Source organism: Pteropus alecto, unplaced genomic scaffold (assembly GCF_000325575.1).
Source record: "Pteropus alecto unplaced genomic scaffold, ASM32557v1 scaffold171, whole genome shotgun sequence".
Lineage (NCBI taxonomy): Eukaryota > Metazoa > Chordata > Mammalia > Chiroptera > Pteropodidae > Pteropus > Pteropus alecto.
In genome coordinates, this window is record NW_006431925.1 from 7,116,708 (window position 1) to 7,133,266 (window position 16,559).

The 16,559-nt window shown below is 41.1% G+C and overlaps 1 protein-coding gene across 8 annotated transcripts in view; it reads left to right on the plus strand.

Annotated features, from left to right (window-relative positions):
- The window catches only part of NPAS3 (neuronal PAS domain protein 3), an 807,876-nt gene that overhangs the window by 771,384 nt on the left and 19,933 nt on the right, over positions 1-16,559 (plus strand). For all 8 annotated transcript variants that reach the window (XM_025043375.1, XM_025043377.1, XM_025043376.1 and 5 more), the window contains 2 exons: positions 10,044-10,237; positions 14,601-14,707. In XM_025043375.1, coding sequence (XP_024899143.1) covers positions 10,044-10,237; positions 14,601-14,707 — 301 coding nt within the window. The remainder of the gene's footprint in view (positions 1-10,043; positions 10,238-14,600; positions 14,708-16,559) is intronic.

Below are 16,559 nucleotides of genomic sequence, written 5' to 3' on the forward strand. Positions count from 1 at the left end.
TTCAGCATGCTCGTCTTTCTGAGATGCTGAACGCAAAGGGGTCTTGACACAGGCGTGGATTCATTCACTCCATAAAGTGCGAGATGTTTTGAGAGACATGTCATTACTAGAAATTACTCTCATTAAGGATGAAATTTGAGATTGAATTAAGCAGTCTTCTAAAATACTAGCTACTCTTGGGAAGTGATCATTTTAGGTTTGATCTTTAAGGAGTTTTATGTCCAAATTTGGGGAATGTTAGGGTTTTAATTTTTTCAGAATATTTATGACTCATCTATTTGCTTTAAAAATAATTATCAGAAATACACTTGTTAATACCTGTGTGTTTCCCCTTTAAGGGGATAGGCTGCTTTAAAGAATACATTAGCCCTTGAGACAGCAGAGTTGCCTTTCCACAAGGAGCAAGGTCTACCCATCTACATGGATAATTGTCTTTAACGCATCCTCTGCAACTAAGGAAGAGAGGGGTAGCTGACTCCCATATCTAGGAGTTACCCCTTAAGGGTTTCCTTTGTTATCAAAATGCAATCATTTCTTCCACAGACCTTCAGGTTGGGCGGAGGGGACAGAGTAGGGCTGCCTCAGCATCGCCTTGGGACAGCTCTCTGGAACTGCTGTCTTCATGCAGAGAAGTCCTCAGTCTCTGGTACACAGCTGCCTTTGGACATATGTTGCACTTCGGAGTGTCTGTGTGTAAATTCCGCTAGCAAACTCAAGAAAAACAAAGTCCTAGGAGACTAACAAGACTAGTTGTTAAACTAAAGAAGTGTGAGTAAAAAGCACATTCAACAAAGGTGTTAATAAGCAAGGATAGGGAATAAAAATCATTTGATTTACATTAGATCTTTCCTAATGGGTTCTGAATATATGATATAGTATTTCTGGGGGTGGGAGTAGGTAGCCAGTTTCTATTCCTTACCTGACACGAGACAAGTTGTGAATCTTTTTTTTTTTTCTTAATGTTATTGGGAAATACAACCGTAGTCTGTTACATTGAGAAAAACTGCCTCTCTACCCTCAAAACAGTGGCAGTAAGCCACAAGAGGCCTCTGGGGCCTATGAGAGGTGATACCTCCTCCTCCACATCAAGGGATAGAGGAATAAAACGTTGCCCTCCACAGAGGTGCAATGGTCCTCTGTCCTTCTCTAGGAGACTTTAATAAAGTAACTGAATCAAACGAAATTTGATCAGATGTGTATAGTTCAGCCTTCTGCTTTGCCCCCTAACACTTTCTTGAGGTATTTCTACCCGTGATCCTGTATTATTAAATGATATTTGAAGTGTTCCACTCTCAGAAAATATGGTTTATATCTTTGGCATACATTTACATAATCTCGTTAAGGAAATCTCTCCAGTTTAGCTAAACTATCCCAATAAAAAATCTTATCTTTGGTAGAAAAAAGACTATTTTCTCCAAAAGGAACAGGAAACAAGGAGTCCAGACAAATTTTGAGAAGCTGAGGCTATAATTGTAGTTATATTTTTTATGTTATGTATTTGAAGTTTATTAACAGAGATGGATGAGAAGTAATCATTATGTTTGGAGGATACAGTCATGTAAGAATAGAATGCTGTAGCTAATGTATTTTAAATGCGGGTTGTAAAAATAATTTTTTTATTTTTGCCTTAGAAAATGTTTCCATATTAAAAAAAAAAAATCTAAGGGTGATAAATTACTAGCAATCTCTCGGCTCCCCCACTAGAGCCATCAAATTAAGGGTTAACCTCTCAGGATTCCCCCTGAATTAATCAGGAGCTAAGCCAGGAGCTGGCTGGTGGGGGGTAGAGATTGTCAGAGCTCAACCTCTCCCAAGAGGCTTGCAGCGCAGCAGTGCAGCCCACAGTGGCATGGCCACTGAGAGAAAGCAGACCTTTACACAAATAAAGGAGCTTCGACGGGCTCCCAGGCTGCGCCCTCAGGCAGCCCTGATCCCGCATCAGCCCAGGGTTCCTGCCTACCGTGCCCTGATCTTCCTTTTCCGAAGAACCAAGATAGTGGGTTGTGTTCTAGAGAGTAGGGAGAGATTTTTTTCAGTCCAGATTGAAATGTAAATGTATGTTCATCTTTCTTTGCTCATTTAGGAGGCAGTCTGTGATGAACTTCTGAGTCATCTTTATGCATTTGTTCAGTTCTCCAGATAAAGAGGAAGCTGCAGGTGGATGGGCTTTATGGCCTGCCCTTAAATCAGCACTCACGGGATGGCTCTGCACTGGCATTCAAAGCACTTGTGGCAGTTGGTGGAATGCAGATTCCCCGGCCTCTTGCTCAATTTAAAGAATCCAAAATTGTGGAGGTGGGGCCTAGGAATGCACATTACCAATAAGCTCACCAGGTGATTCCTGTACACATTCAAATTTAAGAACCACTAATCCTAGAGCTGTTTTCTGTTTAAAATAAATCCCTAATACCTGTATTAAGTGTTTTAAGCTGTTCAATTAAAGAACAAACTGTTTTCAGTCATGTGCCAGGCCTACATAGTTGTTTTAGTTGCTGTGTACTGAAAAGAGTGAGTGGGCTTTATCTACGAGACGAGGAATGCCCTATCATGCTTGTGCATGGGTCTGTTTTCCTACAGGACCTTAGTATCTCAGTGACAATAGAAAAACTGGCCCCTGGTTTCCTTCCTTCCTCTGCCTTCCATGGTTGGGAATGCCCTTACCTACAGGTCCAACCACTTCCGCAAGTCTTCACTGAGTTTTTCAAGAATCAGACCAAGTTGTGCTCCAGTTATATACCTCTTCCTGCTCATTTCTACCAAACCAAATGGAAGATCACAAGTCCTTGAGAATTAACACTCTCCATGTAATTGTTGTCTTTTTATCCAAAAACAGCTTCGACCAGGGTTCCTCTTTCTTAACGTTGGCCAAGAAGCTCCCCCAGTACCCAGTTGTACCTTCTCTCTTCTCCACCACCAGAGCCACCCTTAAATTGAGCCCATCTGAGACCCTCAGACCCTTTCCTTTCTCGTTCTTGCTGGTCCATGTAGAGGTCTCATTCTCTCTAGTTCTTGCTGTTAGAGACCTGCTAAGTGCTGAATCGTGCCCCCATCAACCCTGCCCAATATTGAAGATCCCTGATCTTAGGGAAATTCTTAGGGACAAACTCCTAGAAAGACTGTGGTTCCTGAGTTGATAGCCATCTCCATGCCTAGCTGAGGAGGACATTCCAGGACCACCTCTCCTGCTGCAACCACCCTGGCCCTGGAAGAGGTCTACTTTGTCACCCACTCCCTGCCAAAACCTCATTTCCCCCTGAATCTCACCTCCCCGCTGCCTTTAGAAGTCAGCTTTTCCCTCTTCTGTCTTTTCTTATCCCCACTTGCTAAAGTCCCAATGTGAATTATGACAAAATCTGCTAGAGTCGAGTTAGTTTCTAGAAATAAAATCTGAGATTCTCAAAAGAGAAGGGAAATGACATTCTACCGTTCTCCTCCTTCTCAGAGGGCCTGGATAGTTATAAGCCCTCCTCTCCATAGTGCCTGCCTCAGTGGACAAGTACCTGGTCTCAGCTTTTTTTTTTCTCTCTAGGCTTGCTGCAAAGACCTAGGTGGCAGGAGTCAGACAGGGAGAGAGAGACCTGTTCGGGCAGATTCTCTAACCTTCGAGTCGATGTGGTCTAAATTGGAGAAAACCCACTCCCTAAAAATTTGCATGAAGTAATTTACATGAGGTTGATATTCTCATGCTAGTTGAGATTAAGTTGTTGTTCTGTAGGCTAGATGTTTAGATTCAGAAGACCTTGATAAGCCCTTATCTTTCAGCAGGTTGTGGGCTACCTCAAAGCCCCCATCACTTAAAAATAATTAGCTGACTCTCCCACCTGAGCTAGTGATTTGATGATCTGTATGCTAAATCAGACTTCCACAGGCGAATAAAAGAAAAAAAAAAAAGTGCCAGAAGGAATCTTAGTTTTTATGGTAAATTTGGATTCCCTAACAGGACAAGTGAAAAATCTCTGAAGCTACTCTAAACCTAGGGAATCCATAGTTTTTTCATGCCTGCAGCCTGTTTTTTTTCTCCTATTTGCTTAGCCCTAACCTGTATTTTCCATTATATGTGGAAAATAATGCACATAATACTTAGCACCTCCTTTTGATAAAGAAAACGTTTCATATTACTCGTACTGAGATTTATGCCTAAAAGATGGAGAATAGCTTCCAGATGTAGTCTTCCATCACAGACTTTCTTTCCTTAAGTATTGACAGAGGGGAGTTTCATCAAGGTCTTTGTGATGGGTTTGTTTATAATGAGAAGATATTAGTGGAGCACATCTAAGTGTTTATCACTAACAGACGACTAAAAGGAGCATATGGCAGGAAGAAAAAATATATATTTGTCCAAGAAACATGGCTTGTTAACACTCCCACACTCATCCTAAACTCTGTGGACATGTACTTGCAGCATTGTACACATCCACTCATCATATCAGAGAAGGAAAATAAAAATCGAACGATGATTTCTTCAATATGGGGCTGTCAAATATAATGCTAATTTGGACATTTTTATCAAAGATGGCGGGATTTCCGCTCAGAAATCCTGTGCATTCTGCTTCACTGGGGCTGGCATCTGGGCACTGCTGTGTAAGGGGTTTAGAAAAATACAGGTTTTAGCATTTTTGTACAGCTCTTTCTGATAAAACAAGAACAATGAAAGGAAGCTCAGCGACGACTGAGCTCTTTTATAAAACTGAGCTTGGGGGCAAAGAATCTTTTAGTCCAGAAATCTCTTTTAAAGAATGTCTGTAGATTAGATTTAAGACCAGACTAAGTTGAACCTTCAGAACGCAGAGGCAATTTTTACCTGGTATTGTCCAAAACCAAAGCATTGTTCCAGCTCAAATATGACTCATAAAAACCCTATTGATTCATTCTTAAAGTATACTCTGCATTTATTAACTTGTAGCTGTCCTCTGAAACTCTCACCCCCACCATGGAGAAAGAGAAGGAGGGTGTGCTACAGCACAGTAAGGGCCACTCCAATGAGCATTAGATCATAAATTCTCTAGAACTTAGTGAGAACACTAGGTAGCATCACCGGCTTCTCATCCAATATTTTATATCTGAGAAAATGCTGCCCGAGCCAAATGACTTGCCAAAGATACCAGAACCAGTACTGAAATCAGACATTCTGTTTCCCAATTCAGTGTTATTTCTACTCCACAATATTCCTTTCATTTTAGAGCTACTGTGTTATTTTTATAGATTGGTGGCTCTTGGTATAATATTAGTATTTAGGCTTACATATTTGTATTCAAAATCATTTCTCATCCAACTACTTAACTGTATAAGGAAGCCATCCCATTCCTTGGGATGTTACCAATGGAACTGGCAGTAATTTGGCAACCCTGGCATTTATATGAGAATGGAATTGTGGGTGATGAAAAAGGGGGCTCGGTGCTTTGAGAAATTTTCACTTTTTTAGCAAAAGTAATTATTAACAAGCAAGAGAACCTCAATTTATAAAAAAAACATAAGTTGCCTTAGGCTATCGAGGCTCGAAGGCGGGGGGTGGGGGGTGGAATGCCTATGGTGTTCTTCTCTCATCTCTGTTTTCTCCATTGGTAATTCCATTGAATCTCTTGGGTTTGACTATTACCTCCAGGAAAAAAAATTTTTTTTTCAAAACTATACATTTAACTATCATTGTTCCAGTGCCCAGCACCTTTTCCAACCATTCCCTGAACACGGTGTCCAGGGTCTCCCTAGGCTGCTCAAACACAAAATGAACATAGAGGAATCTTTGTCTCTACGCTGGTCAGCCATTGCTGCGTTACTGGTTACTGTTTAGTCTGTTACCATCATTATCCTCTCAGACAGGCTCAGCATCATGGTGCTGTCCCTTCTCCACAGCTCCCACTGCCAATCTCTACCTCTTGTACCTGCCTTTTTGGCCCATCCCTGTCTCTTTTCTTGCTGACACCAACTGTGGTCCAGGAGCCCTGGGCATTCCCGATGGGTTCCCTTTTATATTCTGTTGTTCTAGCTATTCTCTACGTCTGAAACCCCTTTCACCATCCTATGATCATGTCGTGTATCAACAACTTACTCAAGTGCCAGTTTCACATAGCCTTCTGGATCCATTCAATTAAAAGTATTTTCTACCTACCCTGAATTCCCAGATTGTATTCTATACCTTTCCTATGGTACATACCTGTTACTTAATAAAAATAGTACTAATTGAGCATATGCCTACGCACTTATGTACATTTTTATTTAATTCTCTCAGCAGCCCTGTAAGACCTGGAAGGGCCTCTACCCCAGAGATCTATTGATTCAATCTCTATTGAATTGGTCTTGGGTACACTTTGGAATGGGGACTTTTAAAGACTCTCTAGGTGATTCTAACCTATAGCAAGGTTGAGGAACACTGGTATAACTCTAACCTCATTAGCCAGATATTCTCTAGTAGTAAGTATCATATTTGGAGCTTTAAAAAACTAACAAATGCTGGACTCCAGCTCAGTCAACTAAATTAGAATCTCTGGGGGATAGAGCCTGGGAATCTATGTGTTAACAAAGCTTCACGAGTGATTCTGTCACATAACCGAGATGGAGAACAACTTTCTCTATCAGACACTGTGTCATCTCTCAGTACGACTATATTACAGGTAATTATATATGTCTACTCCCACTATATAGTACATAAACTCTAAAGACGGGTTTATATTTGAGTCACCTTGGTCTGCTCCCCAGCATCTAGCAAGGTCCCTTTCACATAATATATTTTAGAAACTAAAACAAAATAAAAATAAAAATAAAAAATAAAATGTTCTTTGATGACCTTATCAAAAAAACAAGGAACACCTTTACAGAGTACTTATTCTCTTTGTATTAGGTTTTTAATCTCTAATAACTAACCTGGAGACTAAGCAAGTTATTTCAATCCTCTGAGCATCATAGTTGGATGACTATGCGATGCCAGAGTCAGGAGTTGAACCCAGATCCTCTGACAATACTCTTTCCTCTATATCTCAGGCCTTAAAAGCAACTACAAAGTTAAACAACTACCTATGTGTTTGGTTACATGCTATCAGACACGTTTCTAAAATTTGAACATAACCTGGGGAAAGAAATGTTGGCATTATGAAATGGATTTGGGAATATATGTCAATTTACAACCAAAAATTAATTATGGGACCTAAAAGATATCCTTTTTTTCTCATCGGTCCTACCCTCCCTCACCCCTAGATATACAGACAAACACACCCTCCGATTGTTCTTTGACATTTCTTGACAACCGTGCAGTTACTGCATTGGTAATTTTCTTAGTTTTTCTTCTTCTTCTTCTTCTTTGTACTATTTCTCAGACTTTTCAAAAAACCTCAGCTTCCGGGTATAAGTGAAGTCTTTTTAAAAGTTTATGTACAGCTTACTTAAGGCGGTAAATTAGCATAATGTTTCATTCAATATGAATATGCACATAAAATGCATGCAGGGATAACAAATTTGAGATGACACTCCAACAAGACCTGGAATCCTGGCTTCTAGGCTCTCTTCTGCCATTTCCTAGCCAGGTGACTCTGGACAGGGAATGAACTTTCCAGAGCCTCTTCCCTCACCTGAAAAATGAAAGAGAGAAAAACCTAAAACAGACCCTCCCAAATTTTCTTCCAAATATTTAAAGGATCATAAAATTTCATAATTTATCAGGCTCTCAGCCAAGATTAAATTGATAAGAGCTCCTTTTCCTTGTTATTCAACCAATATATTATTTAAAGGCAAATAGAGTCATAATGAAATCCGCAGACTTCTTTACAATTTAGAAAGTGTTCACCTCCATTATCTTCTTTGGTTTTCATAACATAACTGCAGAATAATTATAATCCCCATTTCACAGAAAAAAGCAATTGAGATGCAGAGAGACTGAATGACTCATCTGGGGTAACAAAATCAGAAAATAGCAAACCTAGACCTCTACTGGACCCAACTATGGCTCCCAGCAACACCTCAATGGATGAAGGCCAAGTTGGAGATCAGAGACCAATGTATCTGACATGCAGACAGCTCACCTCAGTAGCCTGTCTGCCTCCCCAAAATGTTTTCTATCCCAGATACCGATAAATTGCTTTAGAATAGAATACCAAGAGGGGATTTATTTAGCATATCATTTCTGGCTGTGTATTTTCCTGAGCATTTACAGATCTGTGTTTTTCCAAGAAGCTGAATGTTCCTGATAAAACGAGACAGATAATGATAAATGAGCATCTATGTAAGCCTAGCTGGGAGGACCAGAGACTGTTAACACCCCTCCTGTGAAGTTAATCCCATTTCTTTTAGCTATTTCTTTATTAGTTAATGAAGTCTTGCAAAAAAAAAAAAAAAAAAAAAACTATCTGTGATGGTGTTTTAGCATCCTTGCCTCTAGGAACATTTTCAAATATTCATAAAGCAGCTCATCTGACCAAAGCTTCAAGCACAGGTGCATTAAGTATGAATTTAGTTAACTTCAAATGTGGGTGGCCGAAAAACCACTTCTGAAATAACCTAAATAATCCTCCTCCTTGGCATGTTCAGATCGGCAGCTCTGGGTGCAAATGTGAAGGAGAACAGGGGAGAGGTGTGATTTAAAACAGCCAGGAATCTGAAGGACAGCCCATACGCTTTGATCCTGCTTCCTGACTGACAGCAATGAGGGAAAACTGAATAACTTAAGAGAAATATAAACAAAATGAAAAAGGAATTACCAGTCAAGCCCCTAGGAAGGAGAGCAGACGCTAGATCTTATTGCTCCTGGGAGGCCAGAGACCCGCTTCCCACTTTAGCTCCTCGTGGCAAAGAGGGAAAAGGAGACTCTCAAACGATGGTTTGGTGCTCAGGGATGCTCTCAGAAAAGCAAACCAAATGCGAAAACTCAGTTAGCTACTAAACTAAGCTCTGGGGTCCATTGAATCACAGCAATTACCTCTACAACCTGGTTTGGAGGGTCCCACACACCACAGCAGGGTCCTGGAACACAGCTAGAGTACACATACACACGTACATACTTACACACACACACACACACACACACACACACACACACACACACACACACACACACACACACACACACACACACACACACACACACACACACACACACACACACACGACTTCCATCATCCTGAAGCACAGCCACACAAATCCTTCCCACTTTCCACCTTTTCACGATTTTGTTTCCCCCAAATATCAAATTAAGGAATTTGACACAATGGGTCTTCTTCCATATGCAGCTTAGAAGCAAAAGACACCTTTGTAAAATAATACTGTTTAAAATATGGGAAGATGATGAACTGATTTTGTTTGGTTGTTGGGGGGCGGGTGATGGGCTGAATTATCTATTGTATACTTTGGCTAAGAAACCGAAAATTACAACCCAATATTATCCCTCCTGTTTTGCACAGTGAGCCACCGAGATGGTCTAAGTCTTCCTGACCCTATTTTAGTAGAAGGTCAAGGAATCAACGAAGGGCATACTCCTCTTACCTTCAACCCCATGGCCACTGCAATAAATCATAGTACTCCTGGTAACTCAGTGCTGCCTAACTCGGAATTTCTATGCTCCAAAGGGCCAATCATGTCATTGCGCCTGAGCCTTTTACTCAGTGGAGTCTTTGGCCTTGTGCAATATCAACCCCCCAGTGAAGGAAAGCTCTGAGCCCCACTTCTGAAAGAAGAGGGCCATGTAATCCCACTCAGTACAGATTTGGGGAGAGACAGACATCATCTATTAACAAGGGCTGATAATGTAAATGTTTCCTTTCACAGCTCAATGCTCACTTTTCTGGTCATTTTATCCAGTTATGAACTTCCTCTAAATGTGGAAAAAAAAAAAAAAAAGTCCTGAAAAATAGCAATAGCAGAGCATAGTAATAATGTTACCTTGAGAGATGCTCAGAGTATAACATTACTCTTTTGTCGCTTGCCTTGAGGACACTGAGGGCACTTTGACAGCCATTATGATTACAGAAGATACAAGCAAATTTTGATTGTGCCAGATGTAAAACTCTGTTACATCCCAAAGGTAAATTTGACTGTGTCCTATACTTACTGCTCTATTACAGGTGATTCACATAACAGGCCGTCTACGACTGAGGGTGTCGCTGTCCCATGGGAGGACCGTCCCCAGCCAAATCATGGGTCTCGTGGTTGTGGCACATGCTTTGCCTCCCCCTACAATCAATGAAGTCAGAATCGACTGCCATATGTTCGTCACTCGAGTAAATATGGACCTCAATATCATTTACTGTGAAAATAGGTACTTGGTTTTTGTTTCCATTTGCCCTGCTGTATGTTACACATTGGTGAGGGTTGGTGTTTTCAGCAGGCTGAAGGATTTTACTCTCCCAATGAGGCTCATTATAAATCCTGATCTTATTTTTAATGGCTGCTTGGACTGACACCAAACACACTTTTTATTTTGAATTTGCATTGCTTCCCTGATTTACATTAGGGACAACAGGGGAATGAATTGGGATATCCAGGCATCCATGAGCTATAATTAGGGCCCATTTTGGCCAAAACCCAAGGAGAGAGGAGGGCTGAGACATTATTGGCAAAGTGATGCAGTAAAAGTTACCTCCTGATACCTCAGCCAGACCCTCTTCCTGAGTACTGCAAGAGCCCAGCCTCATAGTTGTCAGAGTTCAGACAGGCATTAAGCATGTTGTCTTGGTCAGCTAGGGCTGCTGTAACAAATTACCACAACCTAGGGGGCCTACACAACAGACATATATTTCTCAGAGTTCTGGAGACTGGGGAGCCCAAGGCCAAGGTGCAGGCTGATTAGGTTCCTGGTGAGAGCTTTCTTCCTGGCTTACAGACTGCTGCCTTCTTCCCTGTCCTCACATGGGGAAAGAGAGAGCCGTGGCCTCCTTTTCTTGTTGTAAGGATACAGATCCCATCATGGAGCTCTATCCCTGTGACCTCATCTAAAACTAATTATTCCTGAAGGCCCGCCATCCTAATGTCATTGCAATCGGGGTAAGGGCTTTAATATATGAATTCTGGCGGGACACATTTAGTCCACCACACATATAGAGAACCAATGAGAATCTGAGATCTCCCAAAGGGAAAAAGGATAAAAAAGAAAATTACATCAGGATTCTGATCCTGACACAGGTCATCTGACTAGTCTGGGGCTTTCTACACATACATTAAATAAAACTTTGTAATTCTCACTTTTATAAATTAAAAAAAGGAAAAAGATGACTCATTGTATAAATGACTTGGCAGTCCTTCCTTAGCACCGAGCTTTTATGAAAGGACTTTTTCGCCTTTGGTTAAAAGTTCACTTTTTCTATTAAGCACAAAGCAAGGGACAAGGAAATGGGACAATGCCCCTTCAGACCTCTCACCTAGAAGTCACCAGCCCATCATCAGACTAATTTAAAGGAGAGAGGATCATGGGATGTGGGGAGAGGGGTAGAAAGGAGCTACTCATGTGCCAGCTGTAGAAGGAAGCTTTAGCGGTACCGTCCATCCCCTGGTGCCACAGGGAGAACTACTGAGGATTTGAGATGATGCTTTTGTGGCACAGACTGTTGTCAGGCATGAATGTAGTATATGTTACTGAGCCCCATGAGTGCCTTTAAAGGAAAAACGAAAAAGCAGACTGGTCAGGTGGCTTGGGCAATTGACCCCTCCAGAGCCTAGCCTGTGTTCGGTCCATTGGGAAGCAATAAAGGTGTGGAGGTGGAGTTAGAAATGCCTACCATTTCCAGTCAGGATTTGATTCAGAGGGAAGAATTCACCAGTGGGAGAAGATACCCACCTGAACTAGTAACATTCAGTGGGGTAGAAGATATCATGAACCTGTCACTATTATTTAATAAGTAATTCTAAATCTATTTTTCAAGTTTTGGTGGCATTTATTAACATTTTTTTTATCATTGTGACTATATCCTTGGCAGTATCTAAGGTGTTCTGCAGCGGCCATAGAATATTGAGAAAGCCAGTTAGCAAGAATGATGAGCTAGAGTTGGCAAATGATAATAAAGAGAGCTAACATTTATTGAACACTTAATACATACTTGGCAATGTGTGAAGCTTATTGTATGCACCATATCTCGTTTAAACTTCTAGACTATTCTGTGAGGTAGGTCTTGCCATTGACTCAATCACCCTCAGGCAGTTTCAGCTTAGAGAGAAAGTGACTTAAGGGAGGCCAAGATTTAAACCCAAATCCACCAGATTCATAAACCATGTACTTAGTTGCATCCTGTGGTGTCTCCCTGCATTACTTGTCTCAAATTTTTCCTCAGAAGTCAGGATAAATGGTAACGAATAACAACTATGGGTGACCTTTCATAGATATGTACCAACGAAAAACATAATTACAGCCCACAAAGCTGTTTATTCTCTGATTTAAAATGTAGAATGCCAGAGACTCAAGAAGGCAGGTAGAAAATCAAAAGATAAACTATGGTATTGCTTCTTTGAAAACATACGTCTGCTCCTTTGATTTAGATTTACTACCACCAATCCCTTCGGGGGGGAAAAAAAAAATGGAAGCTCATCTTATTTACCTAACGATTACCCAGTGACTGTCCTATCCCAAAACCATCACTTAATTTTCATTCCTGTGATCACAGATTCTTTTGACGCGCTCCATGGACCTGAGTGGCTTATGGTGCCACTCTAGTAATTGAGATCATTTTCTGTGACCCACTTTAAGCTTTTTTTTCCCTCCCTATTTAAAAAAAAAAAAATGTTTTCCACAACCCCTTATTAACTAAGACAATACAGCATTATTTCCCAACTGAAGATGATAGTAATTATTAAAAAGACCTGTGTGAAAGGTAATCACATATTTGATCTAAGGGAAAAGCATACCATGTGCCAGGCACTTTGCTACATTCATTTCATTCATTAATCCCCTCAATGACATCTTAGGCTGTTTTACAGATAAGAAAACGGAAGTTCAGAGTACAAGATGCCGTCAGGATTCTGATTCCAATAGAAGTCATCAGCCTGGTCTGGGGCTTCCAACACAGATAATAAGAGGTCTTTGAACACTGAGCTGGTCACATTTACCACGGTAACAGGCGCTGGTACATAGAAGTGCTTCAATCATTTGGAGGATTTTATTCAAATAAAGAATAAACTAAAGAAATATCTTCCCTCAGGAATGAAGTGGCTTTTTCCTCCGGGGGTTTATTGTTTAATTAGAGAATTACTAACTAGAAACCGAAGCCGATTCTTCATTCGAAAGACCATTCTTTTCCCCAGCGGTCCCCAGCGGTCACTAGGACGGCCTCGGGCAGGGCTGACATCTAATGTGGCTTTTCAGAGGAGCTGGCAAATTTCAGAAACACCAATGAGCGCCTTTTAATGACATCCTTGTTCCCTCATTTGCAGACCTGGGGTGTAAACTGTGCTGGAAAAGCAGCTACTGGTTTCAGGAAAACACCAGCTCATCTGTTTTGCATCAGAAAATCACGGAATCCTGAGAAAACACTCCTTTTTGTTGCCTCATTCAGTCTTATCTTACCAAGAATTCTGGTTTGGCTAAAAATATGATTTCTATTGCTAGACACTGAGAAATTCACTCACTGGGTTAAATATATTTTAATTATCCTCCACATTATTCTGCTTTTGTTTTGTTTCTTATTTCCCTGCCCTGGGAGTCAGGCTTAACTCCTCAGCAGCGATTTCCTGGGTTGCTTAACCGTGTCATTTCTAAAGAGTCACTTCATAGTTGAATATATCATAAGTCAAACCATAAAAAGCACAGGGTCATTAAAGAGAATAAGTTAAACAAAAGATGATTTTATTGTGGACTGACCAAAATGAATCTGTACTTGGATAGGGAGGAGCATAATAAGCATTCTGATATGTTTGTGTAAACCAGGCAGATTCTCCCAACGTGTTTTCCAATTTTTGTTTTATTTTCTTGTGCTCCTGCCCGAGGACATTGACGTCTGGACAATCAATGACAGAGGCTTATGCACCTGTAATGTCGAGCACAAGCCTGGAAGAGCTGCTGAAATGGTTTAAAAGTTTCTGTGTGGAATCTACCACAAAGTACCAGTTAAAAGGGCCAGGAGTGAAAGCTGAGCTCCCAAATGACTAAGACTAGAAAAGATAATACCCCCAGGCATGTGTATGTCTCAGCATTTAAATTATATCCCTTGAAATGCCAATTTGGACTCTGTGCCAAGAAGCAGTTGAAGCCCTTTTTTCATGGTAATACCCAGAAGAAGACCAATCTGTTTAAATGTAAGGTGTCTCTAATCATTTGATATAAACATAACATGTTTTTATTTTATTATGTAACCTTGAATTATCTTGGCCTCTAATGAGGATCTTGCATTGTTGCTGATTCTCAATAACTTCGTGGAATTGTGTTGTCTAAATATATATTCTGATACCCCAAAAAAAGAAAGGAAGAATAAACTATTTAAACACGATTGCTTGATCTAGCACATTTCCTACTTTTGAAAAAGTCTTTTATACATTCAAAAAAATCATCTTATGTATAAAAGGTTATTCCTTAAAATGCCAAGTCCTCCCAGATACCCTGGTAGAATGAAAACTGCCAGGAATATGTTTCTAAGTCATTTGACAGTTTCTATATTTTCCCCTCTTCTGAATTCCATTCTGTGTCCTTCTCGTTGTAGGATCAGTGATTATATGGATCTGACCCCTGTAGACATTGTGGGGAAGAGATGCTACCACTTCATCCACGCCGAGGACGTCGAGGGCATCAGGCACAGTCACTTGGACTGTAAGTACCTCCCGTGTGTGGACACAGCCTGGCTGGTTTCTTCTCTTTCTGATGTTTGTTTGGTTTCCGTGCCGAGTTCTCCTTTCATGTCTCCTGTGTACATTTGAGGTGACTGTCAGCAGGCAGTGAGAAAAAGTGAGACATAAATCACTTCAACTTGTGTTGGAATTAGATTGAAAGTTGGACCTCAGGCCCAGAGAAATTGCTGGATCTTTAGGCACTCACCTGAGATTTCATGGTCTCTTGTGCACTCTCCCCCATGAAGTGATGGGAAAAACTTTGTCTTAAGTGCTTTCTTGACTCTTTCATTTTCTAGAGATCAATTTCCACTCGGAAATTTGTGGTCTCAGTTTCAAAATATACATGGGAGAGGACAGGCCCAAATGGACCAGAGCTTATAAAAATTTCTACTCAACTAGCTTCAAAACTGGGGTGGGGGAGGAGAAGCCCGAGAGCAGAGACAGAGCACATGATGTAGACAAAGCACTTCTCAAAAGCAGTGTCTTCCCACTGTATTTCCAAAAAGAGAGTTACTCAGAGGAGCAGGTGCCCCCATCTCCCTTTTCTGGAGAGAGATAAACAAATCTCAGCTCTTCGAGTCTGGTTCCCCGCTTCTAAACTGCAGGCTGACCTCCAAGGCACCTTTTGTGGCATTTTGGCAAAGCAGGATCAGCAGTGTCTGGCTAGGTCCAAGAGGTAACTGGCACACCAGCATCCTCATGCAGTTTTCCCTCATCAGACTCAGCTGGGCTGTTTACGCTGTGCTTGCAAAGGGTATGACAGTCCACGTAGTGAGAGGCACTGATCTGGTGGGCCTCTTAGGAACAGGCTGCTTTCCTCCAGCCAGAGAGGACTTTTTATGACCATTCATTAGGCTCTTCCTAAAAGATGAGAGCCCTACCAGCTATGTTCCTAGAAGGTTCTAAACCCAGTTCTGAACTCTGGTTTTAAATATAAGCAAGATGCCACAAATGAGACAATACAGCTTGAAGTTGATGCTGTTATGCAATAAAACCAGCCCATGTGGCCTTTGCGTTTCCTCGCTCCCCCTTTCTCGCCATGGTTGAGGAGAGCTGTTCTAGGTCTTTCTAGGGCGTGGTCATTTGCTCGTTTCAAACTCAGATCTCCAAAAGCATAATGGAGAGACAGTAAGCTAGCCCAAGTCTCGAAGTGGGAGCATCTCATACTGTATTTTTAACTCTGTGTTAGCAACAATGACATAGGGCCAAGTTCAGTGTCAGATTTGGTATATATCACGCCTTTGGAAAAAGCCTGCCCACAAGGCTGCTTTCCAGCAGATTCTACTCCTGGCACAGACTGTGTGCCTTGGTATTGCACATGAGGGACTTAGGGGACACACTTGTTGCTGTGAGTGAATGGGTGTTGTGTATCACAGAAGCAGATGGCTCTTCAATTAATTGGGGGAAAAAATGATGCTGCTTCCTGAAAAGAAACATCAGGTTCTTTGTAGCTGGGAATTTAGAGAAAATGGAGAAAAATCAGAACTTTAGAGTAAGCAAAGAATATATTTTTGGACCAATATATGCCCGAGATCCAGACTTTAAAAACAAATACATTGCATGTAGGACACCGTCATAGACCATGTGTGTGGGGAGAGAGGGGTGCTTTTTCTTTTGGGAATCTTAATTGAGGTCTAAATTCAGAAACCTGATGCTGACAAAAGAGAATTTTGTCATCCTCAGGTTATTATTTGGAATAGATCATGCTATCTCTGTGGGATTTGATTTACAGCTTGAAGAAATACAATTCCTCAGGAATAGTGAGCCAGAGCAGTTCATTTCTTCCCATAAAGCAAAGGTCTCCAACAAAATATTTTTGATGCCATTCTTTC